Raw genomic sequence first — 23533 nt, 5'->3', positions numbered from 1 at the left:
CGCGGAGCCTGTGCTCCGCAACGGGAGAGGCCACAGCAGTGAGAGGCCCGCGTACCGCAAAAAAAAAAAAAAAAAAAAAAAAAAAAAGTGCTACTTTACTGAGAGACAATTCCTATTAATGAGCTTAATTCTTACCACCTGTCCTCAATTCAAAGGTTATAAAAACATGTCATATGATGTTTTTATAATCCTTTTATAATTGAACTTCACATAAAATCATCTCATTGCCCTATAAAAAATGAATTGGGCCCTTCACTGCGGCCACTTAAAGGATCAGATCCTGCAGAAATTCAAGAGAGGCTATCCTTTTTTAATACTTAAAACTACAGGGATTATCCAGCTTTCAGGTGACTCTTGGAAAGCGTGTTACTTTTATCATTTTGAGCTAATTAAGACGAGCTTTGGAAGAGGAGGATGGACAATGTCCCCAGAAATTTTTGATGCAATATTCTTAGCTCACTATTTGCATGTTCAGTAAGTGCCTCAGGTGACTTTTTAGGTCAAGCAAGTTCAGAAAGCACAACTCTAGATTCTAGCTCAGTTGTTCTCAGCCCTGGCTTCCCACTGAAACCATCTGAGAGCTTTAAGGGAAAACTATGGATTCCTGATTTAGTTGGTCTAGAGCAGGCAGGGCCTGGGTCTGGCTGTTCGAACAGCTCCCTGTGTGATCCCGGGCGCAGCGAGCAATGAGAGCCCTGCTGCCTGATGAGAGGTCCTATTGGGACTGGGGGTGAGTTTCCCCTATTATGGGCTGAACTGTGTTGACCCAAAATTCATATGGTGAAGTCCTGACCTCCAGTACCTCAGAATGTAACCATATTTGGAGATAAGTCCTTTAAAGATGTGAGTTAGTTAAAATGAAGCCGTTAGGTTGGGTCCTAATCCAATCTGTCTTGTGTCCCTATGGACACAAGGAAATTTGGACACAAACGTACACCAGGATGTGCGCACCGAGGAAAGACCGTGTGAGGACACAGCAAGAAGGTGGCCATCTACAGGCCAAGGAGAGAGGCCTCAGAATGAAACTAAAACTGTGGACACCTTGATCTTAGACTTCCCACCTCTGGAACTGTGAAAAAATGAATTTGTGTTGTTTAAACCTCCAGTCTGTGCTATGGGTTATGGCAGCTCTAGCAAACTAATATATCCCCTATATCTCAAGACTAAGGATGTGAGGATGTTACACACACCCAAATGAGTGTGTGAGACCTACAGACTAGATCTTTCTACTGTGTCTGCTCCTCCAGGAGAAGCAGGGGCTACACTGAAGTAAAGATAAGAGGTGAATGGAGAAGCAGTCCGGATATAAGCCCTGAGCATATGGGAAGTGAGCAAAAATGTTGCTTCCAGAGGGAGTTCACATTTCAGTGCAAAAGCACAGATAGCATTAGGATAACACAGAGGGGAAAAACATCCCTTCAAATATCAATTCCACAGACTGCCTTCACTGACCCCACAGTTAAGTCTCCCATCGTCCCTTGGGCTTCTCCTTCATGGCACCTGCTATAAGTAATTACTGTTTAATTATTAAGTTCCTGCCTAAAGTGATCTGCTAGACAGTACATGAGAGCGGAGGCTGTGTCTTGACTTGTGCACCATCTTGTTCCCCACCACTTGGTACATATTTGTTGAACGAAGGGATGAACGAAGAAGCACTTCTAGCAACCACTAGCAAAGATGGTACCAAAAGAACTTAATTCAGCTGATGAATGAACTAGTGAGCAAATAAGTCAATGAAGAAGTGAACCAATGACTGAGCACTGACTGGATGTTTGTGTTTTAAATTCGTCTTAAATGTTTTCTAAATTCAGTTCCAATTAGATTTCATGACAGTGATTACTCAAGAGGAGATTTCTCCTCCTGAGTAATTTGGTAATTGCACTTTTCTGCTGCATCCTTCCGTTTTAAGTAGAGTCAGGTGCCTTGTGAATCATTTAGGAAATCTGCAAAAATATACTTTATACATGTATGTGTGCATATGTACACACATATACATACACATACATATTCAATATATATATTCCACACATCACCACCTATTTCATGTTTGGTTCAATGTAAGACTCTGATGATCAAGTATAAAACCTCACAGGGGTAGAGTCCCAGTCCACACATGCCCACCCCAGTCCAATCCAAAAGACTCATGTACTCCATGTGCAATAAAGTTCATAGACGAGCCCTCTGGTTGTTTTTCACCTTTGGGAAAAATGGGGATGTTTTTAGTTCAAAGTCATGAACAAATGCAGGTTCCACAATTCAGAGGCTTCACATCCCTGATCGAGGGTCACATTTTTATTCAGGCTGGACCACTTGTCTTAGCACCAGTCCCCAAACGTTTGCCAGGTCTGGGAGTTCTGGGAGCGGAGATTTCTAAGGATCAATAATTCATATGCATATCTCTTAAACTACAACCCTTCCCAGGTTTTTGTGAACTAGTTCAAATATTACAACAGTCTTTACTGGAAAATCTCAAATATTTTGTCTGGAAAAATCAGCAATTCAGGTGTAGTAAAAACAGCAGGGAATGCCCAATTTTACTTCTGTATTTACATTGAAGTCCGTTTCCACTCCTGGCTAAAGGCTTGAATTTCCCATCTGGGAATCTCCTTAAGGCCCAGGTGTCATGGAGGAAGCTGCTCCATCTTTATCTTCTTTCCTTATTTGGTTGGTGTCTGGGTACCACAATAATTATCAGGCCTTTGGATTATCTTCTTGAACGGATCGCCTAAATCGCAGGTCTGGGTTTGATACGGGAGAAGAGAAGTTAGCACAGAGGCACAGTGCCCCATATCTCCAAGGGAAAAACCAAATTAACTTTCAAGATCCCACAGCTTCTCAGGCCTTCCTGGCCTCCTCCTTTTAAGTTTCTTCAATTCTCTCCCTTGAACTCCCATCATTGGATGCTGTCAGTGAATGCTATTCCAAAAAGGTGGATGGGTTTATTTGTTTGTTTCCTCCCCAGCATCCATTCCCCTCCTGGCATCAGCCACAGGTTTTCTTTGGAAAGCCACCCTCCTCCACTCTCTCAGTCCCTGTGGTCTGTACGTTTGTACCACCTGTATCTAGAGATGAGGTCTGCAACTCAGATCTGGCCAATGAAATCATCACAGTCTCTTGGCCACAGCAATTGGTTCAGATCCAATGAAACACAATGAGAATCTGGATCTCTTTCACACTAGACTTGAATCTGAGAAGATACAAGAAGCTAAGAAAGCTGTCTTGTAATTATCAGGAGATAACATGGAAAAGAACTGAACAGAAAGAAACCAGGTTCTGGTGACATACTGTGTGCCTCTGCTTCTGGCCACATCTAAAGCAAGAATTATTGTTGAGTTTTGGCTAAAGCCAATTTGGGCCAGTTCTTGCAATTGAACGAGTGACTGATAGAGGAGCAGTTCTGACCCTCTGTCTTGGGACCTGTCATCTGGATGAATTAGGCCTTCATCAGTGCCAGTCGGGTACTCACCTCGAGCAGCATCGTGTTCTCTGACACGCAGAGGACCAGATTGCTAAAAAAGAAGAAAACAAGAAATCTCATCACTAGAAGAGAGTGTACGCCTCAGATCCTGCTGCATCAGTGGCGAGACTTGTGAGCCCTCACCATTTTAATATTAACAGGTGACAGATTAAGACCAAGATTCAGCCATAGAAATATCAAACATGTTTTGTTTCACTTTTTATGGGCAGTGATTCCATTCTTTTCTTTTCTTTTTTTTTTTTTTAATTTATTTGTGGGTGTGTTGGGTCTTCGTTGCTGTGCGAGGGCTTTCTCTAGTTGTGGCGAGCAGGGGCTACTCTTCTCTGTTGCTGCGGAGCACAAGCTCCAGACGCGCAGGGCTCAGTAGTTGTGGCTCACGGGCCCAGTTGCTCCGCGGCATGTGGGATCTTCCCAGACCAGGGCTCGAACCCGTGTCCCCTGCATTGGCAGGCAGATTCTCAACCACTGTGCCACCAGGGAAGCCCAGATTCCATTCATTTAATCATTCATTTCACAGATATTTACAATATATACCAGGTAATATATTAGGACCTGCAAAGGTACACTCATGATCCTTGCCTTCAAAGGATTTAGAGCTGGGCCTCTAGATCCCTTACCTATGTTGTGCTGATGGTATTAATTTGCACAGGCAGTAAACGACATGGCAGTCTCTTCTGACAAGATCATAACTTCTAAAACTAGTAGCATTTGAGTTAACGTGGGTTTACTGTTTATCCACATTTTCTAGGACACCAAGGAAGCCAGCACAGGCTTTGGTATTAGAGCAGGATTCCAGGCATCTCTCGTTAAGAATGAAATTGGTAAAAATCTTTTTAAGAGCGTGATATGGCAATATCTATTAACATTATCATGTGCATGCCTGTGGCAGATAAAACACTCACATAAAACAATTATAATAAAAAAAATGTTTCATTACACATCGTTTTTAGTATTAAAAAAAAAACAACTGTAAACAACCCAAATGTCCAAGTAGGTACAGACTGAAACAATGTCTGAGATATACTATTAAGCGGGGAGAGGGGGAGTTATGTGTAAAATATAACCCCTTTTTTGTAATAAATAAATAAACAAGAATGTTAGTAGTGCATGCTTGTTTGCAGATGCCTTGGGGAAAGATCTGGAAGAATATACACTGAGGCATTAACCTAGTGGGGTGAGATTTCAAGCCATTTTTCATCTCAGTGGGATATATTTCTGTTTGGTTGGGTTATGGAAAAGATGCAGGCAAGCCCCACGAGGCTAGAGCCCTACTGTGGTACCATGATAACCCCAGCACCTAGAATGGGGCCAGGCATAGAACATGGTGAATGCGTATTATTTTTTTTAATAAAAAATACAGAAATGTTAAAACACAGAAAGTGAAGTGCCCTGACGTGATTCTAGTTCCCTGATGCACTTTTCCCAGGAGGGCACATCTGTGCCACAGGGATCCCAAGGCGGCTTCCAGCCTCACCTCCACGTCTCTCCTTTCTGGCATAAACAAGGTGGGGCTTGCTCTCTTCTCCGTATCCTGCAGCTTGATCAACTTTTCTATCAGGAACATTTTGTCTTTGCCCTCCTGCCAAGAAGGAAAACAAAAACAAAAACATGGAGGATGAATGATGGTGTGGGGTTGGGAAGCAAATGATGGAAAGGTTGATTTTTAGGCAGGTAGGGTCCCAGACATTGGCTTCGCCACCAGGGAAGCCCAGTTTCCTTAATTTTAAAATAGAGGTTAAAGAAATAAATGTGCTTGGACTTCCCTGGTAGCTCAGTGGTTAAGAATCCGCCTGCCAATGCAGGGGACACGGGTTTGATCCCTCGTCCGGGAAGATTCCACATGCCGTGGAGCAACTAAGCCCGTGCGCTACAACTACTGAGCCCACTTGCTGCAACTACTGAAGCCCGTGTGCCTAGAGCCCTTGCTCCCCAGCAAGAGAAGCCACCGCGATGAGAAGCCCGTGCGCAATGAAGAGTAGCCCCCGCTCGCCGCAATCAGAGAAAAACCCACTCGCAGCAATGAAGACCCAACGCAGCCAAAAATAAATAAATAAAATAAATTAAAACTTGCTTAAAAAAAAAGAAAAAAAAAGAAATAAATGTGCTAAACACCACTGCAGGGTTACAAATCAGATATATCCAGAATGTGGGAACGACTACAAGACAAAAGACCTGGTTTCTCCAACAATAAATGGCAAGAGAAGCAGGAAGTGTGAACAGCTATAGATTGAAAGAAATGTAAACGACACATCAACCAAATGCAACATGTGACACTTTTTCAGATTTTGACTTGAGTAATCCTGCTGTAAAAAGACACTTAATGGGACAATTGGGGAAACCTGACCATTGACTGACTATAAGATGATAGTAAGGAATTATTAAATTTTCTTTTATGTGTGATGATTGCTACCGTGGTTATGTTTTTTAAAAGTGTGTATCTCTCAGGCATATAGAAGAGTCTACAGATAAAATGATATAAAGGCTAGGATTTTGCTTGAAAATAATCCAGAGATTTACAGCAAAGGGATAGTGTAGAGGACATAAGAGTATGCAAAGGTTAATGGTTGTCAGGGCTAGGTGGTGGGAAGGCTCATTGTACTATTCTCTATTTTGGACTATGTTTGAAAATTTCCATTACAAAATGTTAAAAAGGAGGGGAGAATAACAAAGGGATCCAATGGGACTTACGTTAATGATCTGTTCATGGAGCATTCTGATCATAATCTTCCTTCCCTCTGTGATCTGCCAGTAAAGGTAAGTGATGATTCTGGAAGAGAAGAAAAGAAAGAATGGCAGACACTCTCTCCAATGCTTTACAGGCTCCGGATCTCAGCTGGTACAGAGGAGCTGTTCTATTTGCTTGCAAATGGATTTTGGCCCAGCCAGTGTTCCTGCAAAGTTGTATCTGGGTGAGTTCGAGGTTAAATACATTATAGCAATGGTTCTCACCATTCTACACGTAAATCACCTGAGAGGTGGAGAAAAGACTCATGCCACGGCCCCTCCTCAGATCAGTTATTTGAGGTTTTTTGAGCACAAGGCCAGACATCAGTATTTCTTCTTCTTTTTATAGCTTTACTGAGGCAGTTTACACGTTACAAAATGTACTCAGTTTAAGTGTAGTTCACTGAGTTTTAGTCAATTTATACAGTTGTGCAAACTTTACCCCAATCTAGCTTTATTTTTATTTTTATTGAGATATAATTGACGTATAACTTTGTGTTAGTGTCAGCTGACACCCCTATCATGTCACATAATTATTATTTTTTTGTGGTGAAAACACTTAACAGTTTTTTATTTTATTTTATTTCATTTTATTTCATTTCATTTTATTTTATTTTGCCATGCCACACAGCTTGCGGGATCTCAGTTCCCTGACCAGGGATTGAACCCAGGCCACAGCAGTTAAAGCCCAGAATCCAAACCACTAGGCCACCAGGGAACTCCCTAACGGTATTTTTTAAATGCACATGATTCTAATGTGCAGCCAGAGTTTGTGAATCTGGACAGTGCTGTTCAAATTTCATTGTGGTACAGACTTCCTGGGATTTTGTTAAAATGCAGATGCTGATGCTGGAGGTCTGGGGTAGGGCCAGAGAGTCTGCATTTCTAACAAGTGCCCCAGTGAATTAGAAGTTTAGAGGAGCAAGGCACTAGAAAACTCCCCGTTTTAATTAAGGGGGCCAATGGCAACCCAGAGTTGGGAGGGAGGGCATGACCAAGAGCCGGGAGACCCAGGTTCTAGCCCCCTCTGCAATTAACAGGCTCTGCAACCTGGAAACTATCTCTGCAAGTCAGCCCTTCTCTGTAAGTCTTATCACTTCCATCTGTAAAATTGAGGGGTCACTCGACAATCAACTGGTTCCACTAGTCTGTGCTGTTGAGTTGTGTCTCTCTACCAGAGGAGCTGCAGTCTCAAATGCCATCAGGACGGGGCTTCTAAAGAAAGGCAGCCGTCAGCCGACCAACTGTTCGTGCAGGAAAATGGGCCCGGTCTTGGCAGATCTTCCACTTTTTCACAAGAAGTCAGAAATCTTTTTTTAATTTAAAAAATGAAAGTACACTAACCCACATATCAATAGCACCCAACCGACTTTAACATAATCACAGCCTCAGAAAGAATCACACAATAATTTTCCTACGCACTCTCATATCCAGTTTTTTCTTTTTGTTTTCGTGTTATTTCTTAAGAGGGAGCGGAGCAGGTATTGCTTTCTTCGTAAAACAGACCCCCCCCAAAAATGATAAGAAGATATTAAATAACTTTTAGAAAAATTCAAGGGCAGAGTCAGGATGACCCAGAACACTGAGCCTCACTGTAGTCTGCCTTCCCATCAAACACCCCTCGGCTGCCCACATGACGTGTAGATGAGGTATCTCCCCCCCTAGTTTTCCAAGGGCCCCCAATTACAACACAATGAGGGTGAGGATGAAGAAGAAGTGCACGCTGCCGACGAGGTTCTGGTAGATCCAAACAACCCACAGGTAGCTGGGCCTTTTACTCAGGGTGTCAATCCAGCTGTAGATGGACTGAATGAAGAAGGGCAGACCTCGAAACGGGCCACAGTCAGCTGAAGGTTTCAATCTGATAAAACAAGGGACAGAGAAGCATCTCTAGTGCCAGACTCAGGTATAGCTTATTCTAGAATAGCCCAGTCATTTCTGGGCTCTGAACATGGAACCAGCAATTCTTACCTGCTCCACCCACATCCCCCTGCAAAGGAACCCCTCTGGCCCACAGCCCCAGCTGGTGTGTTTTGTTTCCATGACCCGCATTCCAAGGACCAGCTCTTGGACAGGGCTATCACCTGATCCAACCGTAACCAATCCAAAGACCAGGCAGAGACCTAAGTGGCATCTTGGCACAAAGAAATGAACTGGGATGATCAGACTCTCTTCCTTAGGAACTTGAACTAAGAAATACAAAGATGGGAGGTTGTAATCTAGGGAAGCTGGAGTTGTGGTAATAATGGCCACATGAAGTCGGTTGTTGTGAATAAGCACAAACTAGAAGGCAACAAGGAACTGGTTAGGAAGAGAGAAAAGAGAGTAAACACGGCGAGAGAGTCAAGGACATCACAGAACAGAAGAGCCTCTGCCCTGAAGCCGCTGAGGTCCTCGTGATTCCAGTTCCATGAGTATCCTAAAAATCAACTCCCTTGTTTTGTGGTCGGTTGCTCATTCATTCTACAAAGGTTTACTGCCCTTGTGCTGAGGCAGGAGATAGATGGGCTCCAGGTTAGACATTTACAGCCAGTTTCCTTTCTATACTTCCAGATAGAAATAACAACAGGAGCAGGGTAAATAGCTGGACTTTGTCTCCAGTGGACACTTTAACAGTAATGGCAGGGGCAGAGAGGAGCTGAGTCCTGCTCAGATAAGAGATAAAGAGAACACATGTTTCTCCTTCTTGAGGTCAGGGAGACCTCCCTGACTACATATGCGCAGAAAGGCTCCTTGGGGTTGAAAAGGAGGGGGCGCCATCCCATAATAGGTGATGCCAAGCCTCCCACAGGCCTCTGCGCTGGAATCCATCTTGGCTAAAAGTTGTGCACGCATGCTGGGGAGGGCCCCAGGGCAGGTCAGGTGTGGAAAAAGAAACCAGGTAATTGGCCAAAGGTAAACAAAGACCTGGAAGAACTGCTCTATATAAATGACCTAACCGCCTCTTTACTGCACTCCTCCTCATTAGGGAGTACACCCACACTCTTTCTCTCCAGGTGTGTATCTCTGCCTTGCTTCTGTCTTAAATTTAAAAAACTGTTTCCCTGTGTGCTCTCCCACTTGCTATGCTGTGTCTCTAATAATAAACTTTGTACCTGTTTTTACAGTTTTTGCCTCCTTGAAATATTCTTGGTGCTCTCCCACTTGCTGTTGTGTTGTGTCTCTAATAAACTTTGTACCTGTTTTTACACTTTTTGCCTCCTTGAAACATTCTTGCTTTCAAACGGGGCAAGAGCCAGGGGAACTTTGCTTCTAGCCTCTAGCCCTTGCTGGTCTAGCAGCTAGGATTCCTGGTTTTCAGCCAGGCTACCCAGGTTCAAGTCCTGGGCAGGGAACTAAGATCCTGCTTCAAGCCAACGCTCACTGCTGTCTCCTCGAGATCAGTACCAGGCTCTGTGCTAGATACTAAGCCCTGGAGAGTCCGCAGTAAACAAGACAGACATGATACCTGCCCTCCCAGGTTCCAGTGGGAAAGATGGTCAAGCAATGAGTATGCAGTTAAACAAAGATTCAAAGGCATTTCTGACACGAACTAGGGAGCGAACAAAGGAAACCACCCTGAGAGAGAGAGAGGAGGGGGTTGCTGACAGAAGATGAGGATGGTGGTGAAAGTCAGGTCTTCAGGAGGACTTTTGAGATGAGGGTGGAAGGAAGGCCGCCAAGCAAAGGGACTGGGGAGAGCACTTCAAAGATGTAACCCCATCCCATGTGAGGAGAGGCTCTCAGGGTCCCAGAACAGACTGAGAGCCTTGAGGCTGGAGTAGGATGGAGCCATGGGGGTGAGGTTGGAGAGGTAAGACAGAGCCTGACCAGACAGGGCCTTTCAGTTCATTAGAGGAAGTTCTGTTTTGAATGTGGAGCGCTGCCTTCTCCCCAGCTGGGAAGCTGCAGAACTTGGAGGAAGTAAGGAAGCTGTGCCGTCAAGACTGGGCACCTGGCGGGTGGTGACCCAACTTGGATATATTGCCTCCCTTGGTTGTAGCATCTGTTGGTTGCCAAGGCAACTTGGGTTAAACACTGAATTACGCATGTCTTTTTATTCTGATCTGTGACATCTGGGGCCTTACTGATCCTGGAGAGAATTGCCTTTCCCAGGGCTAGCCTGCAAAGCATGCCTTTCATATGCAAACCTGAGCCCCCATCCCACCTCCACCTCCTCTCTCTCAAGCGCTCACACTCTGGGCGCTGTTCCTCTGCCCCCATCACCCCAGGGCCACATACCAGCCAACTCCAGAGGGTCCCTATACCCCAGAGCCTGCTGAGATTATTCAAACTCACCCCTCCTAAGCCTGCTAACCCTGCCTTTCCCTTTCCTCCCCACCAAAACCACAATAAAGACTTTGACCACGTTGACTGCTCTCTCCCTCTGCCTCAGAGGGACCCTGGTGCCTCCCCATGTGGCCCCCCATTGTGTGATGTGCCCCCTCCCTTTGGGGTCTGTGAGTATATAACAAATTATTTTTTCAGTGGCAGTCGTCTCCTGATCTGTTGACCTCACCACACCTGAAGAATGATAAAACCTACCTTTTAAAACACGCACCCACCCCAAGGCTGCCATCTCCTACCTCCAGATGGTGATGGCCAGGGTGCAAAGGACCCCGGTGAAGGACGGGAAAAAGAGCAAAAAGATGAAGAAAGTCATCATCTGTGACGCCCGCCAGGCTTTGCTCAGAGGCTGGAAATTCATCATCAGGCTGATCTGAAGAAAGAGAAGAAGTCACCTCCCTTCTGTAGCCGGAGAAGCAGGCCAGAGGGACCCCAGCCAGACCCCAGCTCCCTGACCCCTTTCCCAGCACACCCCCACACCCAATTCCAGCCACCACTGGGTCACATGGGACTGAGCAAAGCCGACTGGTCCCACCTTCAGACTGACTCACATTTTTGACGTAAAACATGATGAAAAGAGTAATCATTTGGATAAAGGGCAGCAGAGGGCAGAAGAAGGTTCCAATCCTATGAGACAAAGGGGATGAGTGTCAGAGATCAGGGGAGACACAGGGAATCCGTGTGGAGGGCAGGGAAAGAGGGTGTTATGGGCTGAATTCTGTCCCTCCAAAACTCGTATGTTGAAGTCCTAACCCCCAGTGCCTCAGAATGCTACTGTATTTGGAGATAAGGCCTCTAAAGAGATAATTAAGGTAAAATGAGGCCGCTAACCTCATGTGGGCCCTAACAGACTCATACAGAGGGAAGAAGACCGCGTGAGGGCACAGGAAGAAGGCACCATCTACAGGCCAAGGACAGAGGCCTCAGAGGAAACCAACCCTGCCGACACCTTCATCTTGGATTTCGAGCCTCCAGAATTGTGAGAAAATAAATTTGTGTGGTTTAAACCACCCGGTCTGTGGCACTTTGTTATAGCCACCCTAGAAAACTCATACAGAGGGAGACTGATTTCAATACAGCAAACCAGGCAAATCCCACCATACACAGTATCCACAGCTCTGGAAAAGAGATTTTGCAGAGAACGCTACCCACACAGCCATTAATTAAACCACCAGAGGCCTTCAGCCAGCCCTAATCCAGGTGTCCCAAATGTGGGATGTGAACTCCTCCTCCCCCTTTGGCATTCAAGAAGGCCTGAGGTCCTGCAGGGACAGGCATTAAACTGCATCGAGTTACAAACTCAGCTCTCCCCAGTGCTTCTGAGGCCAAAAGAAAAAAAAAAAATCTCAGTTTGGTGCTAGAATGTCTTTAAGTCCTAACGCTTGCCAACCTCCATTTCTTTAAAAAAAGAAGCAGTCTTTAGACTGAGAGCCTTGACAGACAGCAGCATCCAGCTAGAATTTAATGACTTTTTGTGATGGGATTGATTTTATTTTTCAAATTACTTGCAATTTCTGTCAAATGATATGATTTTCCATTGATGATGATAAAATAAAGACCCATTAAAAATATATTTAAATTTTAAAAAGGCAAGTAATTTAAAAGATAATATTAAGTCAAAAACAGTACAGGTGATAGATAGATATGCCCAAAAAATAGGCAGGCTGGTGTACAAAAGACTAAAGTTTGGGAAACATTTTCCTCACCTCATTTTCTACCATCATCCCTAACATACACTCAATTTCTGTCATTCTATTATCTTCTTTTAAAGCTCATCATCAAAGACAATATTCTCCTAAAACCCACAGAGATTAAATCTATAATTGCCACGGAGAAAGGAAAAGATATGTGTGTTTCCGATTGTGCTTATTTATGATTTATTAACAAAAACCTTAAAGGCCCAGAAGTAATAATGAGCATCTCATGGTAAGCTTTCCCGCCTCGAAGCTAACACTTCCCTTGGGAATCTCTGTCAAATGGTCAATAGTATGAGGGCTCAGCCTCTAGGATTCAAAAACCTGGATACTGAATCAGATGACTTACCCACATTACTTATTAAACAACAAAACATTTGAGTGCTTATAAGTACCATACAATCCAGCGATTCCACTTCTGTGTATATACCAAAAAGAATTGGAAACAGGGTCTCAAAGATATATTTGTACACCCATATTCATAGTAGAATTATTCACAATAGCTGAAAAGCATAAGTAACCCTGGTGTCCACTGGCAGATGAATGGATTAACAAAATGTGGTACATACACGCAATGGAATATTATTCAACCTTAAAAAGGAAGGAAATTCTAACTAACACATGCTGTATGGATGAATCTGGAGGACATTATGCTAAGTGAAATAAACGAGTCACAAAAAGATAAATTCTATGTGAGTCCACTTATATGAAGTATCTAGACTAGTCAAACTCAAAGAAACAGAAAGTAGAATGCTGGTTGCTAGGGGCTGGAGGGGAGAGGGAATGGGGAGTTGTTGTTTAATGGGTACAGAGTTTCAATTTTGCAAGGTGAAAAAGTTCTGGAGATTGGTCACACAACAGTGTGAATGTACTCAACACTACCGAACTGTACACTTACCAATGGTTAAGATGGTAAATTTTATGTTATGTGTTTTTTACTACAATTTTTAAAAAAGAGCCCTTAAGGATAACAACAGCCATATAATATCCCTACTTATAAACATTTCTGAATCAGTTACTCACTAAGCACTTAATGCATACATTTTCTCATTTAATCCTTACCAAAACCCCGTGAAGTAGGTACGAGCATCGCCCCCATTTACAGATTAGAAAACTAAGGCTTAGAGAGAGTTTATGTTATTTGCCCAACGGCATCCTGTTCACTGAGATAATGTGAGTCAAAGGCCTTTGTAAACTGCCCAGTTGCCAGTGGGTGACCTGGCAGGTGTGCAAATGCATCACCTAAACTACACAAAGAAAAAGTCCTCACCACGTCCAAAAATAAATTCATTGACATTAGTGAGTTATTTGCAGATAGCCAAATCACCCGGGGCAACTTTAAAGAGTTGGAAAATAAAGCACTTTACAGTTGTATGGCATATTGGAGATTGCAAAGCAGTTTTCTTGTATCATCTGATTTAATCCTCAACACAATTCAAAGGCTGCTATTATTACGTGCATTTGACAGATGAGGAGACTGAGGCTCAGAGAAGCTCAGCGACCTCAGTGAGTAGAAGAGCCAGCGCCAGAATCCAAGTTTATCCAACTCCAAATCTCCTACTTTCAGATTAGCAACCCCCCAAAAGATGGAACCTGGCAATGTAATATGCCATGCAGAATTCTGGCATTAGCTACATCATGTTAAAATAAATAAATAAAAATAGTCACTGGCTATTGGTTTGAGTTTCGAGGTGAGCTTGTCCAAAATTTGATGCAACTAGCTGGCTATCCTCAAAACGCACGTGCATGCTCACACACACGCGCGCACACACACGTGCACGTGTACACATGCACAACTGCCAAAATTGAGGTGGCAAACCCCAAAGGCTACAGAGGTCCCACCAGGGCCCCACCACCAGGGAGTGAAGCAGATCAAGTGTAAGGCAACCTTCTCTGCCTTTATTTTCCCAGTTCTGTTGAGATATCAATACAAAGTAAAGTTTTCTACCATAAAAAACTGACAGCATAAGGGCAACAAGAAATGGCAAATCAATACTGGGGAGACAATAGTTCAAGGTGGGTCTGCAGCAAACTGGAACCACTCACCCCAGTTCAAGAGCCAGCCAATTGTTACCATAATGGGAGAGGATCTAGATCTTTCCTTTTTTGGGGAGAAGCCAGAAATTTTAAATTTTATGTGAAATCTCCTGATTCTTAAATGCTGGTGGTTAATTCAAATTTTTAGAAAAAGCACTGCATCGGACAAGCAAAACACACTTGCAGGCTGGATACGGCCCGGGGCCCTCCAGGTTAGGAATCCCTGCTCTATGTTGATTCTTGGCTGAAGTCCTCATAAAGGAAAAGAACAGTCTGGGACATGAATTCATGGTTCTCAGACTGGCTGGATTTGGTATCACCTATGCAGCTTCGAAAAACCACAGATTCTGGGCGTTGCCACCAAAACTCCAAGTCCACAGTCAGGCTGGAACCACTGGCCAAGCCAAAGATTGTCAAAACTTACCACACCAGAGTTTGTGCGTAGATCAGTTCTAGGACATTCCTGGCAATGTCAAACTCCTGTAGGCCAAGACTTGTGATAAGCCGCATCCCAATGATTCTGTGAAAATGTAATGAGTTTAGTACCCAAACCATCAACTCCCTCCTTCAAAAGATTCCTCACAATCGACAAAGGAGGACAAATCCTCACCAGTTTGGAATAAAGTCATAAGTTTCCTCGCAAATTTCTGAAAATTCCAAGTGTGAGCATGTTTTTGAAGAAATAATTGAGGGAAAATGGAATTAACACAATGCATTTGAATGGAGGTACTGCGTGCGAAAGTAGTTCAAAAAAATTCTAGAGAACATTATTTAAATTATCCCAACTACTATTTAGACATAATTAATTATGAATTTAAAATAGGTATTATTTAAATGAGATAATTACTTAAATTATCCCAACTATTATCTTGTTTATACCACCTTTTGCTTGTTAAACCTTTTTTTTCAGGGACCAAACTCAGCACTCTCAACCCAAATAAACTGAAAAATTTTCAGCTTTCAGTTACTGCTATTGAGTTAATGGTGTTTCCCTGTTTTCTAAATCCACAAGGAGGAACCCTACGTCCCTATTTATTCTGAAGAAACTTGAGACCACTTTGATTTTTTTTCTTACGGAGGAATTGCCAGTAAAAAACTGTTGTAAAAAATAAACAAAACAACAACAACAACAAAAAACTTCTCACCTTTATGTCCAGACCCTGGACAGAGGCTGAACTAAAAGTGAGTTTGGGCAAACTGAGTGAGGAAATTTGGCTTTTAACCTACCTACTGAGGAAGGAATCAGTATTGTGCCATGCCAGCTTATCACTAGGGCAACTTGCAAAAATAAGTAAATGTCTATTAGGAATGAGATGCTCATAATATTATTATAAAATAAATGAATACATAAAAGAGGACCACACATGGGCCAATGATGACATTGCCCTAATCCTGCACACCTGGAGTCTAAAATAAAAATTAGTGCATTAATTAAATTCAATGAAAGCAATGAGATACATCTATAGGTACAAGCATGGAAAGATGACAAGGCATACTGACAGAATTAGTAAGAGCAAACTCTACAGCGATTTTGCAGTGTGACCCCATGTTTGTCTTTGAAAATTATATAGTATACACACACACAAAGCAGTGCATAGACAAATCTGGGGGAATATACATAGACTAGAATATTTAAATGGTCTATTGTGGATAAGATTTCAAATGACTCTCTGTTTCTGTGTTTAATTTCTAGAACTTTCTCAGGAGATTGCATAGGGCCAATTGAACTAAATGAACTTTGACAACAGGACTGTCAGGTCAAGAGGAAATTTCAGTTAATTCAGAAGAAAACAATATTTCAAAGGACAATAGGCAGACTTAGAACAACATATACTTAGAGTACAGAAGGGACCCACACTTCATGCTCATCCAGGACTATGGCTCTGGTTACGACATCAGATATAATTACTCGAGACAGACAAATAGTTACCTCCTCAGGAACTCCCCCAGGAAGGAATCAGCTAAAGAGAACACAAAATCCATCAGAAGGAGCCGGTAGATTTCTTGGCCAATGAGGGTTTCCCAACACTGGAAGGCAAACAAGATTTGGGATGTGGGAGAAGGCTGTTGTCTCCACTTAGTTCCCATCTGTTCCTGGCCCCCTGTGCTCATAAGAATGTGGCTGGTGGCTTAGTTTGACCGAATTTTTGCGTGCCCAGAAAAGCAGACCCACTCTCAACAGAAATGCACCTTTAGGGTGAATTTGTTTTCAAGAATGTTTATTCTCTTCCTGTGCTTCTTCTTCCCCCACTAAGGCTTGCCCTCCTCAGGTACCCAAACTTTCCCTTCTCGCTAGCTCTCCCCTTTAACACTTTTCTTCTTTGTCCTATGCCCTCTGGATCCCGTTTCTCAGCCAAGGAGAGCAGGAGGTGTCAATGGCTAATAATGCCTCCACTCCTTTTGCTTATTAACCTTATGAAAAATCAATTAATATTTTCTTGATTAAGAAAGTGGCCTAGAGGTTTAGCAGACTAGCACAAACGGGAAGGTTGAATTAATCAGCTTATGAAACTGGTGGTTAGTTACCTCTGTAGGAAGTCAGTGCTATGAGCTGATAGATTGGGAGATTTTAGATTTGGCTGAATGAGGAAAGTTTCAGGTGTACAGCCCAAGGATGGATGGAAGGATGGATGGAAGAATTGATGGATGATTAGATGAATAGATGGATAAGTAGATGGACAGATGGATGGAAAAATAACATAATATCTGCTCTATATCATAAGCAGAAGCTCTTGAGAAACTCACTTCCTTCCTGGCGGTCAAAGGCAAACTTAAGGCAAAACAGCATGGAAATCTCACCTCTTCACCAGCCAGGGCCACAATATTGAGCCAATAGTAACAAAGAATTCCAATGATTGATAATTTCAGACAGATGTTTCTAAAAAACAGAAGCAAAAACAACTGCCATTACCCTCCACAGCAGTCATTAGTGCTGTTTGCCAATATTTCCTTTGGGGCATATGGTAGGATGGAAATTCCTGCCCCCCTGTGGTTGAGTGGGACTATATGGCTAGATCTGGCAAATGAGTTGTGAGCAGAAACTATGTATGTCATTTTGTGTCATTTCTAGACTAGAGCATTTAAATGCCAGTGAGACCCTTCAAGACTCACTGTCTTCCCTCTGGAATGACAATCAGAAGTATTTGAGATGGTTGCTGCAATCTCAGCCTGGATCCCTGAGTGACTAACATGAGCAGAAATCCCCTGCCAATCCACAATGGGCATGTAGCATGGACAAGAAGTAAACATTTGTATTCTAGACCACTGAGAGTTCGAGGTGGGGGATGTTTGTTACCACAGTTTAACCTCATTTATTTTGACTGATACACCTTCTTTTAGGTATCTCCAAACTACCGGATTTCATTTCTCACTGTAATAGTAGTACATATACATACTATTCATCAGGTGCTACCATGGACAGTAAACATGCTAAGCACTTTATCAAATCATCCCTCTTAATCTTTACAACTCTGTCATCGGGTAGATAGTATTTTATGCCTATCTTACCGATGAGGAAACTGAAACGCAGAGAGATGAAATAACTTGGATGAGATCACACTATTTGTTTAGGGGCATGGCAAAGGTTCAAACCGAGGACCAGCTGATTTCACAGCCTGAGGTCTTAAACCCAGTCACTTTGCCTAAATCAATACCTTCTGGTTTTAAGAAGTCCTCAGCATTGGTGTGCCAAGAATCATGCACCACTAGACCAGTGATTCTCAAAGTGTGGTCCCCAGACCAGCAGTAGCATCTGTAAACTTGTTAGAAAGGCACATTTCCTGGCCCCAACCTGGATCTGCTGAATCAGAAACTCTGGGGTTGGGGCCCAGCAATCCCTCCAGGTAATTCTGGTGCATGCTAAAAGTTGAGAACCATTGCGCTAGACAACATTGTGAAGAAAGGGACAGGATCTGTCTTTTCAACTCCAGATCCCAAACCTCTTACCCAGTGCTTAGCCTATAGTAGACCCTCAATAGCTACTGGATTAACACCTTAGTATACAGTGATACTGTGATTTATAATCAGAAACATGTATTTGGTCTTCTTTCCCTTTTCTGGCACTGAGCCCCTAAAGCCGTTGGAATTTTCTGAATGAGGAGAGCGATCAAGGTGCCTTTTGTTATATTAATGAAGTGACTGTTGGGAAGCCCCGAGGTCTATTAAGGTTAGCGGCTGGTTGCCATGACAACCAATCCTGTGATTAGAAGGTCTGAACTCAGCTTGCCTGTCTCAGACTCCAGGGAGGGGAGAGGGGGCTGGAGATTGAGTTCAACCACCAGTGGCCAATCATTTAATCAATCATGTCTATATAATGAAGCCTCCATAAAAACCCAAAAGGAGGGGGTTCAGAGAGCTTCCGGATTAGTGACAGGACAATATTTGGAGAGAGTGGAAATCTCTGAGAGGGAAAGGAATCTCCGCACCCCTTCCCCAAACCTTGCCCTACATATCTCTTCTACCTGGCTGTCCCTGAGTTATATCTTTTTATAATAAAGCAGTAATTTAGTAAGTAAAGTGTTTCTCTGAATTATGTGGGCCGCTCTAGCAAACTAATCAAACCTGAGGAGAAGTTCATTGGAACCTCCGATCTCTAGCTAGTCGGTCAGAAGCCCAGGTGACAACATGGATTTGCGACTGGCATCTGAAGTAGGGGTGGGGGCAGTCTTGTGGGACTGAGCCCTTACCCTGTGGGATCTGACGCTATCTCCAGGTAGATAGTGTCGGAGTTGAATTAAATTATAGGACACCAACTGATAGTGGAGAATGGCTTAGGGATGTGGGAAAACCCCACACATCAGAATTGGTGTCAGAACTTTATATACATTTACCCCAGTATAACTCCAGGTTAAACTAGAAAGCACACTCTTCTAAGCCAAGAGAAGCTTATCATAGGTCAGAATGATTGTCTATTTCTGAGCTTTCTCATTTTCTCTGCGTGTAGAGAAGATTTTAAATATTTTATGAAGCGATACATAGGGCTAATATATATTAAAAGAAAATGAATCTCTCTTGGGATCAGAAAAATGCAAATTAGATAAAGGGATTAGATCAAAATGACACACTGAGCATACATGCCTACCACCTCTCTATCCAAATTCCATTGAAATGATAGAAAAGTTAAAAGCTAAAAGACCCATAAAGCAGAGGAAAACAAGTCACCAAGGACAGACCAGAAATACAGAGGAATTTATGGAAAATAGAAAGCAGAAATAAAAATATGAAAAGATTAAAATATGAAAAGGGGTTGGAGAAAACCCCAGTTTAAAACAAATTTGGCAGAGGACTTCCTCAGAGCTTGTGGTAGTTCGGAGGCTGCCCGGAGCTTAGAGACAGCAAATACGAAGTGTCTGGAAAGGGCAGCTGGGTGATCATTTGACCATGCTAGATGTCAGAAAACCTCAAAGCGACACCTGCAGACCTCAGAAGAGGTAGTTAGAATACAGAGTCTTTGGCCCACTCAAACCCACATTCAAGTAGAAAGGCAAAATAAAAGACATGTGGGAACGTGGAAGTACTTAGAAGGCTGACCATCCTGAGATCTACTCTAAAATGATGTCTTATTGTCTGTTATAAAATGAGGAAGTTGTAAGTAGGATACATTTAACAAACACTGGTGAGCAAAGAAGCCAGTCAAACTTAATGTGTATGTCCCAAAAAATTGCTTTATGCCCCTGAATTGTACATTTAAAATGGTTAAAATGGTTTCTTTAACCACACACACAAAATCCCAATTGTTTCTAACCATTGAAAGGAGGCACCCAGACATGTAGGGTGGGTAGAAGTGAAGGCGTTCTCAGATTTTTTTCTTCAGGAGAATAATACATATATAGATTAACTCTAAATATTAATCTTAGAAGTCAGCCAACTTTTTCTGTGAAAGGCCAGACAGTAAATATTTTTGGCCTTGCAGGCCATACAGTCTGTGTCCCAACTCTGCAGTTGTAGCAGGAAAGCAGCCATAGATAATATGTCACCAGTGGACATGGTTGCACTCCAGTAAGACTTTACTTATGAAAATGGGAGGCAGGCTGGGCCTGCAGGCCATAGTTTGCTAACTGCTGATCTAAAACATATATGTGTATATATGTGTATGTGTGTGTTAAAATATGCTTGTTACAAATTTAAGGGTAACAGAAATGTTTAAGATCTGTATGAAGAAACTATAAACATAGACATAAGCATAGATATGCTATTCCAGGAGCAAGGAATGGCCAGTGCAAAGGTCCTGAGGTGGGTATGCAGTTTGGCATGTTTGTGAACAATCAGAAGGCAAGTAAGGCTGGGGGCACTGAGGAAGGAGGTGGGGAGGTAGAAAATGAAGTTGAAGAGCTGGCCAGGAGCCAGATCTCAGAGGCCATGGTAAGGTAACGGCTCTGGAATTGATCTGTAAAGAAAGTCAATCTGCATGTACAGCCTTATCATTATAAACACCACCATAACCAGGAACTGGTCAGGGCACTAGCCAGGAAGAAGCAATAAGGACACAATTTGGGTAGTTTTATACTCTGTTTATCAAAACTGTGGGGTCACCTCTAGCACATACAGTGCCTTTGTGGGAATCACAAAAAGGCACCCCTTCCCAGCCAATGAATTGCCAAAAAGCAATTCCATCTGGGTGCCTGAACTACAAAAATGCACCTGTTCCTCCCGGATGATTCAGTGGGTACTCGGCCTCACAGTTTGACTCATGGGAACACTGGATGATATCAGTCCCCACACAACGCCTTAGCCAAGAACATTTGTGCAGTGCACAACCTGCCCATCTGTACATCTCATAACTGAGAACTATGTTAATCTTCAGGCTGGGAGCAATTGGGAAAGATAAGCCATTACTCTGAGCAAAAGGCAGATGTACTCAATAACTGTATTTCCTCAGGGCTCTTTGGACTTCGTGGCTATTAACCCATACCATAAAAACACACTTTGCTCTTGAAATTCTTTCTGGAAAACAGAACTTTGATACTTGAGTGTAACCCTTTCTAGCTTCCATCCATTTCCCTCCATAAAAATGGAAGCTGGTGTGGGGAGTGATAGCCACACTTACCGGATCAGGAGGATGTAGACTTCATGCCTTGGCATCTCATAGCGCTCCACCAGCCTGAACATGGAGTAGAAGCGAGGCACGACCAGGTTGATGCAAGACACAACGAAAGGCAGTAACAGTACCGCCCCGGGGTTCTCATGGTTTTTCAGGAACTACAGGGGATGGAGGGAGAGAATCAAGATGCCGACTGTACACTGGACCCCTCTCTGCCTGACTCACAAGACTCCCCCCACCCCCACCGTCACGATGGGAAAACCGCAGAAGTAGATCCTCTGAGGTTAGCTATTATGGTACCATTTATCCAGCACTTACCCTGGGCCGAGAATTACCCACATGACGCTTTAATTCCCACTACAGCCCAGCAGGTGGGTGTTAATAGACTTAACTGATGGACAACCTGAGGCTCAGAGAGGTGAAGATACTTGCCCAAGGTCACCCAGCTAGGAAGTGGCAGATTCGAACCCTGGTCTATCAGACTCAGGGACCTGAGCTCCAACAGCCATTCTGTGACTTTACTTTCCTTACCAAGAGGTTTGGAAGAATGCGAATGTGCTCCTGGCCTTTGGAGCAAAAGCTTGAGTCACTGAAGCTACCACACAAGGGAATTTCTCCTCCCCTCTCCTGCATGCCCTTGTTCATTTCACCAGGCTTCACCTGTCCTCAGGTGCTGAGGCAAGGGGAGCCTCTGCTAGCACATGCTGCACATTTGTATGAGGGTCAGAGGGGCGCCCCTGCCTTCAGGTGTTTGGCTGGAGGGAAGACTGGGCTGCCCCTCTGCCAGATGCCCTTGGGGTAAGGGATTCCAGTGGATTTATCTCATGTCTGACAATTTCCCATTCCCCACCCCCAGGCCTGACTCTGCCTCTATCTACTTCTGGATGGTTCTGAAAGCACCACATGTACTTCTGGCAGTATCTTTGGAGCCACAGTAACCTAGGGTCAAATGCTGCCTCCCCCATGCTTATAAACTGCAAGGTTTCGAACCAGATGCATAGCTTCTCTGAGCCTCTGTCCCAATCTACATGATAGGGAGATTATCACGTAACCCACAGAGACATTGTAAGAATTAAGTGAGACCAAATAAGGGAACGTCTAGCCGCAGGGCTGCTAAACGACTCAGCTGGGGGCACCATTCACGAGAAACTGTAGCTGCCAGCGAAGGCGACCCCTGGAGTTGTGCAGAGGGTTGATCCTGCCTGGCACAGGCAGACGTTCAAACAATGGGAAAGATTCCACTTCTACCTCCTTTCCTCCTTAGTTGCCCTCCTTCACTTCAGGTGAGTGTGAAGAAAACCTTCCAGGTCAAGGAGAAACTCAGAAGTCTCCTTTATACCTACAACTGCCCTGTCACAGCTTCCACCCTAGGTAGGCAGTGCCAGACCCCACAGGACTGTGATTCAATTTTGGCTCTTTCAGGGCAATCTTTAATACGGTTAATGACAAAGCCTTAGGTTTACATAATCTCACACCCATTTTCTTGCTGGCTCCTTCGGTTTTTCATCCATTGGGTTGAGCACCTACTATGTACCAGGTATTGGACCAGGTGCCTGGCTATTCTTTTGAAGAGACAGATGCATAAACAAGCATTTTCAATGCTGCAGGTGACCAGCGCACAGGGAAAGACTGCAGAGTCAGGCACACCTAACTCAATCTAGTAAGGGTGGTGATGCTGAGAAAAGACTTCCTGGAGGAAGTGTCACTCACGCTGAGGTCTAGAGGAAGAAAAGGAGGAGTTTGCCAGATGAAGGGAAGTGGGGAAGGGCAGTGCAGGATGAATGTTTCCCATCCAGAGATGAGGAAAAACATGGTGTGTTCAGGGAACTATGGACACACCATTTAGTGTTGCTGGTGTGAGATATGGGTGGCTGTGGGGTGTTGAGGCTAGAGATGTGGGCAGGGGTCACATCACAAAAGATCTATCAATCGTGCCATGGAGGACAGATTTTATATTTATACTTTTCTATATTTAGAGTAATGGGAAGCCATTAAAGAAAGTGACACAATCAGACCAACCTGCACCACAATTCTAGGGGTTGGCAAAATGGGCTAAAATTAGCCCCATTTTCCAGAAGACTGAAATCTACAGAAAAACAGTACTTTGTCCACCCAGCCAATTAGTCTCAGAGTTCATATCATTTAAAAAAAAAAAAAAAAGGGCTTCCCTCGTGGTGCAGTGGTTGAGAGTCCGCCTGCCGATGCAGGGGACACGGGATCGTGCCCCGGTCCGGG

General features: G+C 43.6%; 1 protein-coding gene across 4 annotated transcripts in view; it reads right to left on the bottom strand.

Moving 5' to 3' along the window:
* Nucleotides 1-2691: 2691 nt before the first annotated feature.
* Nucleotides 2692-23533, bottom strand: part of TMC5 (transmembrane channel like 5) — a 43650-nt gene continuing 22808 nt past the window's right edge. For 3 of the 4 annotated variants that reach the window (XM_024123602.1, XM_024123603.1, XM_024123605.1), the window contains 11 exons: nt 21305-21456; nt 17059-17137; nt 16190-16287; nt 14684-14779; nt 11080-11155; nt 10768-10901; nt 7890-8063; nt 6167-6245; nt 4953-5057; nt 3467-3509; nt 2692-2738 (listed from right to left, as the gene is read on the bottom strand). In XM_024123602.1, coding sequence (XP_023979370.1) covers nt 2692-2738; nt 3467-3509; nt 4953-5057; nt 6167-6245; nt 7890-8063; nt 10768-10901; nt 11080-11155; nt 14684-14779; nt 16190-16287; nt 17059-17137; nt 21305-21456 — 1083 coding nt within the window. The remainder of the gene's footprint in view (nt 2739-3466; nt 3510-4952; nt 5058-6166; nt 6246-7889; nt 8064-10767; nt 10902-11079; nt 11156-14683; nt 14780-16189; nt 16288-17058; nt 17138-21304; nt 21457-23533) is intronic. The other variant, XM_024123604.1, reaches the window with a different exon arrangement.

Source organism: Physeter macrocephalus, chromosome 14 (genome assembly GCF_002837175.3).
Source record: "Physeter macrocephalus isolate SW-GA chromosome 14, ASM283717v5, whole genome shotgun sequence".
In the NCBI taxonomy this organism is placed as follows: Eukaryota; Metazoa; Chordata; class Mammalia; order Artiodactyla; family Physeteridae; genus Physeter; species Physeter macrocephalus.
The sequence above is the reverse complement of the archived record's forward strand: the minus strand, read 5'-3'. Positions and strand labels throughout refer to the sequence as shown.